Source organism: Aphidius gifuensis, linkage group LG3, assembly GCF_014905175.1.
Source record: "Aphidius gifuensis isolate YNYX2018 linkage group LG3, ASM1490517v1, whole genome shotgun sequence".
NCBI classification, from domain to species: Eukaryota; Metazoa; Arthropoda; class Insecta; order Hymenoptera; family Braconidae; genus Aphidius; species Aphidius gifuensis.
This window is the reverse complement of record NC_057790.1, coordinates 10,195,986-10,212,497: the sequence shown is the minus strand read 5'-3', so window position 1 is coordinate 10,212,497 and position 16,512 is coordinate 10,195,986. Positions and strand designations below refer to the sequence as shown.

Sequence of the window (16,512 nt, the reverse complement as noted above, 5' to 3'; positions counted from 1 at the left end):
GGATTATACCAGTTTACTGTTCTTATAGACGCCAGGAGATTCAATTCCTAGTTTTGCCGAGTTCAGAGAAAAAAGAGAAACTTCCGTTCGATATGGGAAACGGTAAATTCAGATTTGCCAGATCCTTCTGAGCTGATTGAAAGCTATCCTCTTTCCTCACTCGCTTCTGCGCTTTCGCAGGCAAGGCAGTTACCTTTTCCAATGATCCTGCTTCCTCTGTTTTCGCCTTTCTGCATGCTGAGCTACTCAGACTGCAGACTTGCCTCAGACTCTCGGTAGAAAAGGATTCACTTGACGGTTCCTCTGCCCTAGTAGATGATCAACATTTCTGTGTCTCATCTAATAATGTTTGTAATTATTAAAAATGTTGAAGTGAAATTTAAAGTAGATTTTGTCAATTTAACTCATAACCTTGTTTTTCTTCATTCTTATAACTTATGAGAATCGAAAAATTGCATTAGAAGAAAACCAATGGTGAGCTATAATTGTTTAATAAAAAATACACTGTATAGACTTTATACGTAAATGTTATTGATAGCAAATTTTTTAGCAATATTAAATTACCGATGTAATTATTTTTTAACTAATTTAGATGACCTGTGATCATTGAAAGTGATAATCAATTAATAAAGATATTTTTTTTTTCGAAATAACAATGACCAATTTTGTCGCATGATAAATTTTTTGTACAGGATAAGCCGTGGGTGTTTGCACACTTGCTGGGAATAAGTCATCGGCTTGGAAAAGAGAACTTTCCTCTTATTGATCAAACATATTATCCAGCTCATAAAGAAATGGTAAGTTTATAATGGTACATCCCTGGTGAAAAAAATCTGGAAAATTCTGGCAGTCGTTCCAAAAACCAGTTTAAATCTGGCAGAATCTAAAAGGACCTGCCAGAATTTGAAAGAATCTAGCAGACTGTTTAAGAGGGAAAATCTGTCAGCAGAATCTGCCAGATTATTTCCCCCGGGGCCCAGGCAGAAATCTAAGTCGATTTTCGACAGTCAACGTTCACCGTTGTTTTGTAATTGATATTATCGTTAAAAATAAGTTTAATAATGTTTTATTGCAATTTTAATAATAGTTAAACGTCCACTTTTTGATTCGTTTGAGTTCATTTTATACGATTCTGTTCTTTGAGATAACTTATTTATTTATTGAAAAATGTACAGACGTTTTTATGAAAAATTGATACATATCTATTAGGCTGCTTTGAATTTTATTTTTATTTTATTTTATTTTTTTTTTGGATTAACCGGTTCTATCGTGAAATGGCAATTGCCGAGTTCGTTCCGACTCCCCCGAAATGCCCGGATTAATTTTGGAAGGCGGGGCCTGTTCATCCAAGTTCGTTCCCGAAAAAAACTCCGAGTTCGTTCCAATCGTTTCCCCTACCGTTACCCTCTACTTTTCCACAATTTAGTTTTTATTTGTATTACTTAGATGTTATCTTTTCCTTAGCTAAATTTTCTACTTAGCTAAATTCTTCACTTAGCTATAATTATAGGCAAACACGCAATATCTACATAATTTTACCAGCTTAATTTTTTCTTCAGCTACATCTTTTCCTTAGCTAGATTTTTTCCTGAGCTAGATTTCTTACTTAGCTAGATTTTTTACTTAGCTACATCTTTTCCTTAGCTTCAATTACCCAGGTAGGAAGTGACGACGGGCACAAGCCTGGGACAAGCCTGATTACTCGGCTCTCAGGCCTGTGTCAGGCCTGAAACACAAGCCTGTGTCAAGTCTGGAATGTTCACGATGTATATGCTGGTGTATCAGACTAGTGTATCGGGCTTGACACAGGATTGTGTTCCCAGGCTTGACACCGGCTTGCAAAAAAAATTATAAAAAAATATAAATAAACAATTATTATTTATTTATTAAGTTGACATTATTATTTTTTACGCGATACATTTTGAATTAATGATAATAAACGGCGTAACGGGGGATCAATCCTAGGTCACTCACGTGGAACTCCAATGCTTTATCAAGTCAACCACCGGGGTATTAATGAAACAGTCAGTCAAAATTTTTTATATGAATGAATTGTTATTTAAAATTTCTATTTACAATTTATAGATCTAATTAATATAATTTTTTTTTTTTAATTGAATATTTGCACAAGGCAAGTCCCGTGTGAGGCTTGGTAAAACGGGTAGGGCTGGACACGAACCGAAACGATACCGAATTTAGACAAGTTCCGTACCGGTTTCGTCTAAACTCAAAAATTGCTGGTTCCGTCCCGGTTCGGCTCCGGTTCCGTCAAACCTTGTTTCGTTTTGGTTCCGGTTTTGAGTGAGCTTCGTAAAATTATAAATTGTCAGTGTCGTTCCGTTTCAGTTTCGTTAGTTTCGTTTTTTTTTTTTTTACTGGAAAAAATTTTTTATGAACAAATTTCAACTCTATAAATAAAATACGTAATAAATAAACAGGCTACAGGTGACTATTTTTTTACGTTTTTTATTTTTTTAAATCACTGTAAAAAAATTACAAATATTTAAATTATCAAAAAGCCAAAGACACAAATATTTTATCATTTTTTTTATTATTTATTTATTAGTTTATTATACTCAAAGTATAATGTTTGTTTTCAATATTTTTTTCACCAACTAAACATCGTATCAAGAATGGAGACACAATGTCATTCTTGCCGATTCATCATTCATTGAACCTCTTAACTTTGTCATAATTAAACCAGCAAGAGAAAAAAGTCTTTCTGATGAGACTGATGTAGCCATAATTGAGAACAATTTTCTTGCCATACGTGCTAATGTTGGAAAGGTTGTTTCGTAAGTTTTCCACCACTCTAATATGTCTTGGTTTTTTCCAGCTCTTCTCATGGCTAAATATTCGTCCAATTCGACTTGATAATTTCGATGTGTTGGTGTATCTTCAAAAATTGACGTAACATCAATTTGGTTCTTATTTTTATCATCATTTTCTTGTAAACTCACTTCTTCATGTACGTCAGTTTCAACAGAATCAGCGTATTTTTTGTACATGGTATTGAATTTTTCAATGGTTTTTTTTTTTAAATTATTACCCCATGTAGTAGAAGAAAAAGTCTCCACTTTGTGACGTGGATCAAGAATCAACACAGCACAATAAACCAAGTTGGTTAGATTATAATGTTTCAACATTTTATCACGTGCTGCCTGGAAAGCGAGTATTAAAGTTTCATCGACGTTAGACCTCTCTACTTTTTTATCTAACTGATCAACAATTGTGTCAATTTTATCAAATAACATGTTGATAGCAATAATGACCAATGGCAGAGTGACATATGTTTGTCCTCCCAATGTTTTTGATACATGTTTAAAGTGTCCCAAAAATTCATGAATCTGATTTAATATATCCCACTCATCTTCACTCAAAGTAAATTTTTGCCATAAACTAACGTCACTAGTCCACATCAAGTTCAACCCTTTCTTTAATTTTAAACTATATTCAATCATATCATATGTTGAATTCCATCTTGTAGATACATCTAGTACTGGCTTCATATATTTAATGTTAACAAATTCACAACTACGATTGAGTGAATTTTGTAAAATCTCAGACCTTTTGATTTTAACCAAAGTCTTTCTTAATTTATAAATGGCTTTTGATGGATTTAATTTGGCAAAAAAATTCTTATCTGGATTGTCTGAATCATCTGTAGTTTCAATTTCAAAAATACAGAATCATTGTCACTTGAATATTCATCGTCATGTTCATCACTAGACTGCATGGTCATCATCATTATCATTTACAACGTCATCATCGTCATCATCATCATTTTTTACTTTCATAGCTTTGAGCAGGTCTTGCACACCAAGATTCAACACGTGAGACATACAACGAAAATGTTGATTTTCGTTATCAAAATTAAAACCAGAATCTTCCATCAACGTCACCAATTCGCTCATGAACTTAATATTTGCTGATGCATTATCAAGTGTTATTCCCTCTACTTTGTCTTGGAGTTTATACTCTTTTAAGCAATTAAAAAATAGTTGTGCCATGTCAATACCTTTACGCTTGCCTTTAGAAGGAAGAAAATCTAAAGCAAAAGAATTTATTTTCCAGTTGTCATCAATAAAATGGCATGTTATACCAAAGTACGACTTTCCATTTAAACTAGTCCAACCATCCATTGTAAACGAAAATTTAGATTTATTATTTTGTATAATTGTTTTAATTTTCTCTTGTTGGTTTTTAAATTCAGCAACAAACATTGCTCAAGTTTTTTTTCTACGAGGTAGTTCTTTTTCTGTATTCCAAGACCGGAAAAGCTTTCGTGTAATGTCATCATCAAGAAAATTAAATGGCAATTTTTTTTTTGCCAACCAATTAATAAGAAGAACATCAAGCTCTTGATCTGTCATTTTTTCCTATAAAAAATAAAAAATTACAGAATTTTAGAATTGCAATTTTTACTTTTTTTAATTTGTTGAATGTACATGTATAGATAACAGAAAATAATTTAAAACTTGTATTGTTAATTTGTTACTGGCTAATTATTTTTTAACAATTTTATTTTTGTTCATTACCATTGCATTGCAGTATAAAATAAAAATATTATAAAATTAAAAAAAAAATAACAATCAAGTCAATTTATGATTAATATGATTCTAAATTGTTTTCTAATAATTATTAAAATATATTTTTGTTATTCTTAATAATTTTTAAAATATATTTTTATTATTTTCAATAATATTTTTATACTTTATTGACAATTTTTTTATTTCAATTTCTAAATTTTTTAGTATATCCTTTTATCAATATAAAATAGAATAAAAAATTTAAATAAAAATACTAGTTAAATACTACACTTGATTACTTGTTTTAAATCATTGTCTAAATCTACTTTTTTACATACACAAAAAAAAAAAAAATATTACCTTTATTTGGAAAAGTGTTTTCTGACCAGATGGTAGTTCATTTGTTTGGTTTTTTGTCCCATTGAATTCTTTTTGCCAAACCATGGGATGAGCTGATTTTAGGTGTTTTGTAATGCATGATGTACTTCCATCTTTGTGTGAAACGAATTTATCAAACTTTGACTTTTTACACACAAGACATTGGGCCTCTCTTTTATTATCACGCACAACAAAATCAAAAAACTGAGAATATTTAGAATGTTTTTTGCTTTTTTCACTCTGAGATACAATACTTGGTGTCTCACTCTCAGTTGGATTACTTTCGTCCAAACGTCTTTTTTTTGTTAGTTTGCCCTTATCAGACATAATTGTAAAATTTAAATTCACAATTCAAAACACAACGCAATTTATTAAGAAAAAAAAATAGGTTTGAACTTGTCGACCACCAGCTGGTTTGTGATTTATAAAAACAAAATCGTAACGAGTTGTGGGCATATAACACTCACACCGTTGCCGCACTCTCCTACGCTTAAAAGAGTAATAAACAATTGAAAAAAAAATATAGTTTTTTGTTTTGCTTTAAAATTTGAGGAACCATAGCATGATAAACTATTTTTGTTGAGAGCAACGGCTTCATATTTCAATATAATCTCAGAAATGTTTATATAAAATAAAATATATTTTAAAAAATTTTTTTTTATCGTACTAATATTGAATTTCAAAGACATTAAAACCAATAGAAACATAAATATTTTTATGACCCATAAAATTTAAAAAAAAAAATTAAAAATTATCTATCCGAAGCCGAAACCTCCGAAACTTTCGGCAAGTTTCGGTCTGAAAAGTCGAGTTTTGTAACGGTTCCGTTTTGTGGACTAAAAAGTCAGTGTCGTACCGGTTCCGTCCCGAAAAACCGAAACGAAACGGAACCGATACCAAATTGGTTTCGGTGTCGTGTCCAGCCCTAAAAACGGGCTTGACACAAGGCTCGTGTGAGGCCGGGGAAAACAAATAAAAACAGGCTTGACACCAGCTTGGCCTATTGAGGCCTGTGTGAGACGGGGGGAAACAACAAGGACAGTCTTGTGTCAAGCCTGTGTTAACAAGGCTCGTGTGAGGCCGGGGAAAACGAAAAAAAAACAAACTTGACACCGGCTTGGACTATTGAGGCCTGTGCGAGGCCAGTTAAAAACAACGGAGACAGTCTTGTGTCAAGCCTGTGTTAACAAGGCTCGTGTGAGGCCGGGGAAAACAAAAAACACAGGCTTGACACAGGTTTGGATTATTGAAGCCTGTGTGAGGCCGGTTAAAAACAACGGGGACAGTCTTGTGTCAAGTCTGTGTTAACAAGGCTCGCGTGAGGCCGGGGAAAACAATGGGCACAAGCTTGTGTTAAACCTGTGCTCCCAAGGCTTGATACACGACCCTCGCACAAGCCTGGCACAGTTGTTTAAGCCCGAGAACTCCTACCTGGGTATAGGCAAACACACAATATCTACATAATTTTACCAGCTAAATTTTTCCGCCAGCTACATTTTTTTCCTTAGCTAGATTTTTCACTTAGCTAGATTCTTTACTTAGCTTTAATTATAGGCAAACACACAATATCTACATAGTTGAGCAGCTTAATTTTTCCTTCAGCTACATCTTTTCTTCAGCTAGATTTTTTCCTTAGCTAGATTTCTTCATTAGCTACATCTTTTCCTTAGCTTCAATTATAGGCGAACACACAATATCTATATAATTTTACCAGCTTAATCTTTCCCTCAGCTACTAATACTTCCCTTAGCTAGATTTTTTAGATTTATGATTTTAGATAGTCATAAGCCTGGAGAAAATGTGAATAAAAAAGGTAAAAGACGGGGTACTCAAAACTAAAATAGGGGAATTTGCGATAGGAAGGAACTCGGCTGCAATAGTCCCCCCCCCCCCCCCCGGGAACGAACTCGGTTTTTTTTTGGCCTCAATCCGGCTTGGGAACGAACTGGGTACCAGCCCGTGAAATAAGCCTTAATCTTCAGCTAGATTGATTAACATATAGAGGTCACGCGAAACGCAAGTCGTTTTTCCATTCGATTAACATAGACAAATGGTGTTTATCTGCTTATCGTCATTTTGAAACTTAATGAAATACTTGTCAATGCTATATTCTATGAAGAAATTTATAACTTATTATACTGCTTATAAACCGAGATGATCATTAGGAGAAACCCACTGAGAAAGCAAGATTACGATGTCCGTGACGACAAGATTTTATGACTGATATTAGAACGTCCTTTGGAGAAAAAAATGATGACCACAACAGAATTTCGATATCTCGAATACTTTTCAAAGATATCGAAGAAACAAGAAATTGAATTTTTTTTTTCGTCATTCTTTCATAAATAAATGGCTCGAAAAAAATAAACTTTAAGATCGATTCTAATAGTATCTTTTAAGAGGAATATTATAGATTAAACGGCAATATCGTATCTTTAATAGTTTTCGAGATATTAAGCTTTGAAGGTAAGCTTAAATTATATATAAGAAAGACTCAGATAAACACCATATGCCTATGTTAATCAAATGGAAAAACGACTTGCGTTTCGTGCGACCTCTAGACGTTAATCAATCTAACTGAAGATTGAGAGGTTTCTTTTTTGAGACTTTTTTCACGATAGAACCGGTTCATCCAAAAAAAATAAAATAAAATAAAAATGAAATTCGAAGTAGCCTAATATATATATATACTATCTGTATATACTATCTATGTATACTATCTGTATATACTATCTATATATACAATCTGTTTATCGATATATACTGCTTAAAAATTAGACAACCTTCATTTTGCGATAGAAGTGATATAAAGACTTTTTAAAAAGCTAAAAAAAACACTTTTGAAACTAGCCAAGTATTGAAAGTTTCTAGTTTATAATAGGTTTCAGGGGTCATAGGCCCCACAAACGTTATCTGGTCTTTTCTCTATTTAATTTTTACATGGATTTTCTTGTCTTATCTAAAAATTGACAACAACTTTTTGGTAAATAAATTTTCAACAGTTCTATCAAATGAAAATATAGAAAAACAAACATGGAATTCTCGATTGTTAATTAGTAGAATAGTTTCTATAATAAATTTAAGACTTATTTCAAAATTAAGTATTAAAAAACACAATTTTTAGATTTGTCGAGTACTCGGCAAATGTTGGGGTAAAGACAAAACAGTTCGGTCATACATGGAGAAACGGCATCAATATCACTATTAGTTCAATTATATGGTGGATGTATTTGATTGTTCACTTATATTTCAGATATCAGCACCGCGATATCCGACAGTCGTGAAACTTGGACATGCGCATGGTGGCGTTGGTAAAGCTCGAGCTGAAAATATACAAGAATTTAACGATCTTGCTTCACTTGCAGCATTAACTTCATGCTACTCGACTGCTGAACCATATATTGATGCTAAATATGATGTCCATATACAGAAAATTGCTAATAACTACAAGGCATTCATGTAAGGTATTTATTTGTATTGAGTTTGACTCTCTATTAATAATATTTCAAATTTCTAACAGGCGTAAAAGCATTAGTGGTAATTGGAAGTCAAATACTGGTTCAGCAATGCTTGAACAATTGGCTGTTACAGAAAGACACAGGTTATGGATAGACAATGTGTCCCAATTATTCGGTGGACTTGACATCTGTGCGATTGAGCTTCTTGTTGCAAAGGATGGTCGTGAATATATCATTGAATTGAATGACAGTGCTTTGCCACTGATGGGTGATTCACAAGAAGAAGATCGACGTAATATTGCAGACCTTGTTACAGCGAAAATGCAGGTACATATATATATGAACTTTTTACTATGAATAAACTTTTAAATAAACCAATATTATCCTAACACATAGTACCACATTTCTTTAAAAGGCATTCTGCAAAATTCCTAGTGCAATGACAAAAACTATATCACGAGGATCAATGTCTGGTCTAAATCTGTTATCAAGTCCAAGTGAAGAACGAGCCATACAACTTGGTCCTCCAGCTGGTACAGCCCCGGTTTTGACGCATCATGGAACCAAACCATTAACCACGACCGTTGGAACATCTGGTCCGATAACAAGCAACGTCAATGATGTTTCTTCATCGGATGGGCATCAACAGCTCCAAAGACGAGATTCACATGGTACAACACACTTTTCTTTAGGATTTGACAAAGTAAAATAAAAAAAAAAAATTCTTTTTTTCCAGCTACACAACCAAGCAGCATAAATGCAGCACCACTACCACTACGTCGTTCTGAAGAGCCACCACCATTACCACCATCCCGTATATTATTAAGTCGTCAAACAAGCCAATCGTCACAACATTCATCGATATCAACGACAGCAACAATGATTCCGAGTGAAGATTCTGAAGACACAATGAAGAATCTTCGAAAAACCTTTGCAGGGATATTCGGTGAAATGTAAAAGAATGGATAACGTATCATAATTGTTATCACGAACAATAAAAGGGCAATAAGAAATTATCTATTACTTCTATCAAAAAATATATAATACATATATAATATATACAGTTCAATTTATTATTATTTAGATTCAATAGGTATCATTGCAACAGTAGTTTTTTAGAACGCTCTTATTACATGATGACATTTATCAGCATTATTAAAATAATTAAATTCAGACTATAAATTTGAAGAATTCAACCCTATCTATCATTATTGACATAGTTGTTCTTACGTAAGCTTTTGATATTTGTAACTAATAAATTCATATGCTCAATAATTTCAACGATCTCCATTTGTTTCACTACATAGAAATTATCATGTGTTACTGTTACCCATCCATGATACACTAACACTGGCATAAACATTGTATGGTGAAAAATAGTATAATGTGTAACAAGGGCGCAATGTGAGTGATTCTCTCTTGCACTCAGCACAGCACAGATGATGCAAGAGAGAATCACGCACATGGTGCTTGCGTAACACATACTATTTTTTTGCCAAGCGAGCGGGAAACAACAGTTTGTCGCCAAGAATTTGTTAGGCTACAATCTCATACTTTGCGCCACAAATTCGTGGCGACAAACGAGTATTTTCCGCCCACTTGGCCAAAAAAAAAAATTTCTACGCTGATGCTCGATGTCACTATAGCGAATTTCGCTATAAAGAAATTATACTGTAACGAGTATCAAGTGAAATATAAACTTATATACAACATTATAATGAACTTTTTTTTTAATAATAAAGAATATTATATACATTATTATAAGGGTTGAATTCGCGTCAAAACATTTTAGAATGCCGTTATTTTTTCTTTTTCCGTTTTTGTCACTCAGGAACAATTGAAAATTTGTTATTTTCCTATCTTTCGTAACTTTTTATTCTTTTCTGTATAGATCTTACTCTTGAATACTCATAGCTTATTCTATGTAGGCTTATAGTGTATCAAAGGCTATTTTCTATATTTGATGAAATACAATACTAAAGATAGCTAAAAACAGAGTAATCTTTTACTCAATTATTGTAGGTTCCAATTCATCTAATTGTTACGTTTTCTGATGCAATTGTTCTATCTTATTTGATGTCGTTATTAGATCAGTTATATTCCATGAATTACGTGATTCGTCTCGTCTCCTATTCACGGTTGACACCTCTTCGATGTTTAATCTCAGAAGCAGTTCTGATCTCAATTAAATCTAGAAGAGGTAGATAAATTGTATCCTGTGTTTATGAATACTTATTTAGTAATTACAGCAGCAGGTTTAGCTTGTCTGTATGAAAATAATGTTTTCTTATGAATGTGCTCCCATTAGAAAATAATTTTATAATTTTTTATCTTATTCTAGACTCAAGTGAGCACTTTCCCAAATCAAAATACTGTCGTGAATGATAAAGATAAAAAATATACTTATAGATGACAACAGAAATCAAAATACAAGAGAGTTTATCCTATCATGTCCATGATTATTGAAATTTAATGATGAAAGTCCATCAGTATCATCTTTTAACACAGCTTGAAGTCCACCAATAAATGTATGTTTAATATCTTTACTATAGTTAACCTTGAAAAAAAATTTATGAAATAGAATTCGTTGAAATATTTATTGCTTGTGAAAAAAATTGAATATGTACTCGCAGCATTGTTAACAACATATTTGATTATAATAAATGTTATGACTATAAAATTATGTGATTCGGTAGTGCTCTCAATATGAAGTCTCGTTCTACCATTTTAAGTTCCTTTCATACAGGTATAAAAGTACATGCTTGCATCTATTCATTTCTTTGTTTACGGAGAGAAAAAAAATAATCTCAAAAATATTTAAACCATTACATAAAAACAATTTCATGAATTAACATCTGCTATTGCTCTAAAGATTCACATTATTGGTAAGTATTCACAAAGATTTCACAGAGATAAGCCACACTTAAAAATCCTAATTTATTGCTAACTGACAACGTTTTTTCCACCTTAGTTCGTGTAGGAATTGTCAAGACTCACAAGACGGCCGAGCCTTGACCCAATAATGGCATCCAATGCTCGGCAGCCAATCGTGCGTCGTCCATGGGCCAATGCTCGGCTGACTTTTGGCTGGTTCTTTGCTTACCAAGACTCGTATGCCAATGCTTGGTAACTTATTGGGTGGCCAGGACTAGAAACAGATGATTAACGTACGGCTTGGCTCATTAAGGTCTGGCCAGTCGTTGATCGACCATTCATCGGCCAAGTCTTAGTTAACTGGGTAGCCAGGACTGGAAACAAATGAGCCAAGGCTTGACTCATGAAGGCTAGCCAGCCTATGATCAACCATTCATCGACTGAGTGTTACAAAAATTTATAAAATGGATAAATAACTGAATACCATAAAAAAATACAAAATGTAAACAATGAGGATATAAAATATATAACAAAGAAATTCAAAAACGAAATTTGATGTTTTCGTTTTTAATTATTTTTAATTGAAAACTGTATTAATTGTAAGTTAATGCAATGCATGTATGCAATTTCAAATTGTTTTTTGTAAGGATTCTTTAACAATTGAAAATACTCACTGGGAAAATTTATTTCTAACATTGAGAAATTAAGTTTAACTTCTTGGATAAAAAATTTTTGAAAAAAGGAATAAGTTGTTTATTAAAAATAATAATTGTTTTGTAATAGGAAATAAAAAATCTTGAATGAAACGAAATTTGTTTATTCGATTCGGATAACGTTTTGTACCAAACGATAGATGGTTTGCGTCAAGAAAAAAAGTTCTTAACGTGAACCTCGTAACTCCTGGGAAGGCTCAAAATTATAATTATTATAATAGACAAGTTTTTTGTTTTAAATGACAGAGGGACAGCAACATAAAAAAAACTTTTAAATTTCTGCCACTGGTTGTTTGATACAAACAGTATGATTATTATTATGATAGATTAGATTTTTGTTTTAAACGAGAAAAGACTTTTAACAAGAAATAAATTTATTTCCCACACGGAAAAAACATGTATAATTTATATATAAAATTATATATAATATTTATATATAACAATTTTATATAAGATTGGGCGAAAACGTGTATATAATTTATATAAAATTTATATATAACGATTTTATATAATAGTTTATATAAAATTATATATATTTTATCACCCCCCCCCCCACCCCTTCCCATGAATTATTTTTATTCAAAAATTTTCTTAAATTTTAATATACAAAAATCAAAAACATATCTTCCATCAGGATTCGAACTCGAACGCTTCTAGTTGCGGGGCAAGTACTTTACCGCGAAGCCACAAATCTTATGATAGATTTCTATAAAAATATACATAAGAATATGACAATTCTAAATTTTTTTACTTTGCTGTTTTAATCACAATTCTATTACTAATTTTTATTCAAATATATAAAATTTTAATCTTAACATCTCTTCGTTCATATTTTTATAAAAAAAAAGATAAAATCGGTATTAAAACCACAAAGTAAAAAAATTGAGAAAAGTCATATTCTTATTTATATTTTTACAAAGATCTGTCATAAGATTTGTGGCTTCGAGGTAAAGTACTTGCCTCCCAACCAGAAGGTTCCGGGTTCGAATCCTGATGAAAGATTGGTTTTTGATTTTTTTTAAATTAAAATTTAAATAAATTTTTGGATAAAAACAATTCATGAGAGGGGAAGGGTGGGGGGAATCTGATAAAATTTATATAAAAAATATATAGAATTTTAAATAAACTATTATATATAAATTATAATAAAAATATATTAAATAATATATAAAAAAACCTAAAAATGGTTATTCTTTTGTTAATTTATAATAGTTTTATTATAAATTATGAAAAAAATAATTATTCTTATTCATTCAATAACATAATAAATGAAATTAAAGGAAATTGTTAATTTTTAAAGTAAATAACATGTAATATATTTCTGGAATGAATAATAATGTCCAAAGAAAATTAAGGTTGCCAAAAAATTACGTTTAAAGCAACATTAATTCTTCAAAACATAATTTTTTGGCAACCTTAGTTCCGTAGCTACATCTTTTCCTTAGCTACTGCTTTTCCTTGGAATTTTCATTTATTTGATAAATATAATACATGTAAATTTATTTTTTAACAATAAATATTTTAAAGGAATAGCAGTAGCTAAGGAAAGATGCAGCTGAGGAATTAAGGTGATGAAAAAATTATGTTTTAAGCAACATAAATTCTTCAAAACATAATTTTTTGGCAACCTAATTTCTTTAACTACATCTTTTTCTCAGCTTCTGCTTTTCTTTGAACATATTTATTGTTAAAAAAAAAAATTACATATATTTTATTTATAAATAAAAAAAAATCCCGACGGAAAGCAGTAGTTAAAAAAAAGATGTAGATTAGGAATTAAGGTTGCCAAAAAATTATTTTTTGAAGAATTAATGTTGCTTGAAACATAATTTTTTGGCAATCTGAATTCTTTAGCTACATCTTTTCCTCAGCTACTGCTTTACCTTGAACATATTTATTGTTGAAAGAAAAACTTACATATATTTTATTTATAAAATAAATAAAAACCCCGAGGAAAAGCCGTAGCTAAGGAAAAGATGTAGCTAAAAAATTGAGATTGCCAAAATATTATGTCTTGAGAAATTGATGTTGGCAACCTTGATTCCTTAGCGAATAAGGCTATTCGCACTATTTCCGCAAAAATAACGCAGAAATAAAATTGAAATAAGGCAAAAATAATTTCTGCCAAAATAACGCAGAAATAAAATAGAAATTACGTACGAATAATTTTTATAACGCAACAATAACGCAAAGATGATTTGTTCAACGCAACAATAACGCAAAAATAATTTGTTTAACGCAACAATAATTTTTATAGCGCAAACATAACGCGAAAATAATTTTTTTTAACGCAATAATAACGCGTCAATAATTTTTCAATGATTGATACGTGCAAATATAAATAACGCAAGAATAACATATTTATAATGCAGAAATAACGAATCAAGTTGAAATGTGATTAACGCAATAGCAATGCAAGACTGAATTACTTTGATGGAACAGTGTTGAACCAGACTTAGTAGGTCTAATAAAATCAGATAGTCCAATAGTAAGTTGAGAATTTCTACTTGGGCAAGTGGAACACACTCTCTTGCATATATGAGTTAAAAATGAGTTAAAAAGTATCCCAGTCGATTTAATTGATGTACCAAGTTGTAGAGATATTTTTTTATTTATAAAAAATGAGTAAAAGAGTATCTAAGCTAATTAATATAATTTACTTTATATAATAAAATTAATTTTTTATTAATAAAAGAGTGTAACAGCTGATTTAAAACATGTACCAACTAGTACAGGTACTTTTTTACTTTTTTTTTATTAATAAAAGAGTGTAACAGCTGATTTAAAACATGTACCAACTGGTACAGGTACTTTTTTACTTTTCTTTTATTAATAAAAGAGTGTAACAGCTGATTTAAAACATGTACCAACTGGTACAGGTACTTTTTTACTTTTTTTTTATTAATAAAAGAGTGTAACAGCTGATTTAAAACATGTACCAACTGGTACAGGTACTTTTTTACTTTTTTTTTATTAATAAAAGAGTGTAACAGCTGATTTAAAACATGTACCAACTGGTACAGGTACTTTTTTACTTTTTTTTATTAATAAAAGAGTGTAACAGCTGATTTAAAACATGTACCAACTGGTACAGATACTCTTCCACTTTTTTTTATTAATAAAAAAGTATAACAAGTGATTTAAAACATGTACCAACTGGTACAGGTACTTTTTTACTTTTTTTTATTAATAAAAGAGTGTAACAGCTGATTTAAAACATGTACCAACTGGTACAAGTACTTTTTTACTTTTTTTGATTAATAAAAGAGTGTAACAGCTGATTTAAAACATGTACCAACTGGTACAGGTACTTTTTTACTTTTTTTTATTAATAAAAAGATATTTATATAAAAGTATTGCTTACTGGTTATGTTGGTAATAATAATTAGTAATGGTTTCGTAGATGACATCAACACACAAATTTGTATTTTACATATACTCAAATTTTATTATTAGTTTAAATTTTGTTATTTCATAATACTTTAAATCACTTGATTTATTTTTTTTTTATTTATTATTTATTCTTTTACGTTTAATTCTTATTGGTGTACAACGAGTATCAATTCGTTTTTGACGACCAACTTGTTTTGATTGTGGTGGGAGAATAATACTTGAAATATTTACTCTTCCTTTTTCCAATGACAAATTAGCAAAACTTTCCTCGATTCCACTTGTTGCCAATTGAAGTACTTCAGTAGGAACTGTTTCGTTTCTTGTCCATAACGATTCAATAGTTTTAAGTCTGCTCAATTCACATTTAAACTCGTTTGTTGGCAAGCGAGTTCTTTTTCTATCAAGCTTCTTGATCAATTCTTCTAAAGATTTTGTCGTTATTTTCCCAGTTGTTAGTCCTTCTTCTTCATCATCATCATTTTCACTCTGAATCTTATCGGCAATACTTTTTAAAATCAAATATCTTTTTTGAAATTTTTCCTTCTTACTTTTCAGCACCATGAATAATAGTACTTTTAAAGTCCATCGAAGATCGGATACTTTTTCTAGTTCACTCATTTCATTTATTTCTAGACCATGATGTAGCTTAAACTTTGGTGTAATCACGTCTTCTACTTGTTTTTTTTCTGATATGTCTGATCGATGCCAACGTGTACATAATGTTTTTAGAAATAATGGCAAATCAAACAAATGACGAACAGCTAAAATGTGTTTGCAAATTAACAAACTAGCAACCCATTGAGAGCAACCACACTCTACAGGTGTGACGTAAATCACTCCATCTTTTTTATCATTCACTTTGCATTTTTTTAAAAAACTATTTATTATAAACAATTTAACTGATAAAAAATTTTTGATTCCATATTCTGCTTTCTTAAAAGCAAATGGAGTAAGATGCTTTTTGTATTGTTGGAGTACCTGATTATCATCTAATTTCTTGACATCTACTTTTAATATTTCATTTATTCTTCTTGATCGCTGATGATCTTTACGGTATACTAACCACTTTAATAAATTTTTAATGCACTCGTCATAGTGTCGTTGGGTTTCATCCATTCGGGCTTTTTTATTTTTGAGTTATTCGACTCGACTCTGTTGTTTGTCAGG

General features: G+C 31.0%; 1 protein-coding gene across 1 annotated transcript in view; it reads left to right on the top strand.

Annotated features, from left to right (window-relative positions):
- The window catches only part of LOC122851922 (synapsin), a 37,820-nt gene extending 26,772 nt beyond the window's left edge, over nucleotides 1-11,048 (top strand). The window contains exons 6-10 of the mRNA XM_044151427.1: nucleotides 693-797; nucleotides 8,161-8,366; nucleotides 8,428-8,692; nucleotides 8,781-9,036; nucleotides 9,102-11,048. Coding sequence (XP_044007362.1) covers nucleotides 693-797; nucleotides 8,161-8,366; nucleotides 8,428-8,692; nucleotides 8,781-9,036; nucleotides 9,102-9,322 — 1,053 coding nt within the window. The 3' untranslated portion in view covers nucleotides 9,323-11,048. The remainder of the gene's footprint in view (nucleotides 1-692; nucleotides 798-8,160; nucleotides 8,367-8,427; nucleotides 8,693-8,780; nucleotides 9,037-9,101) is intronic.
- Nucleotides 11,049-16,512: the final 5,464 nt, after the last annotated feature.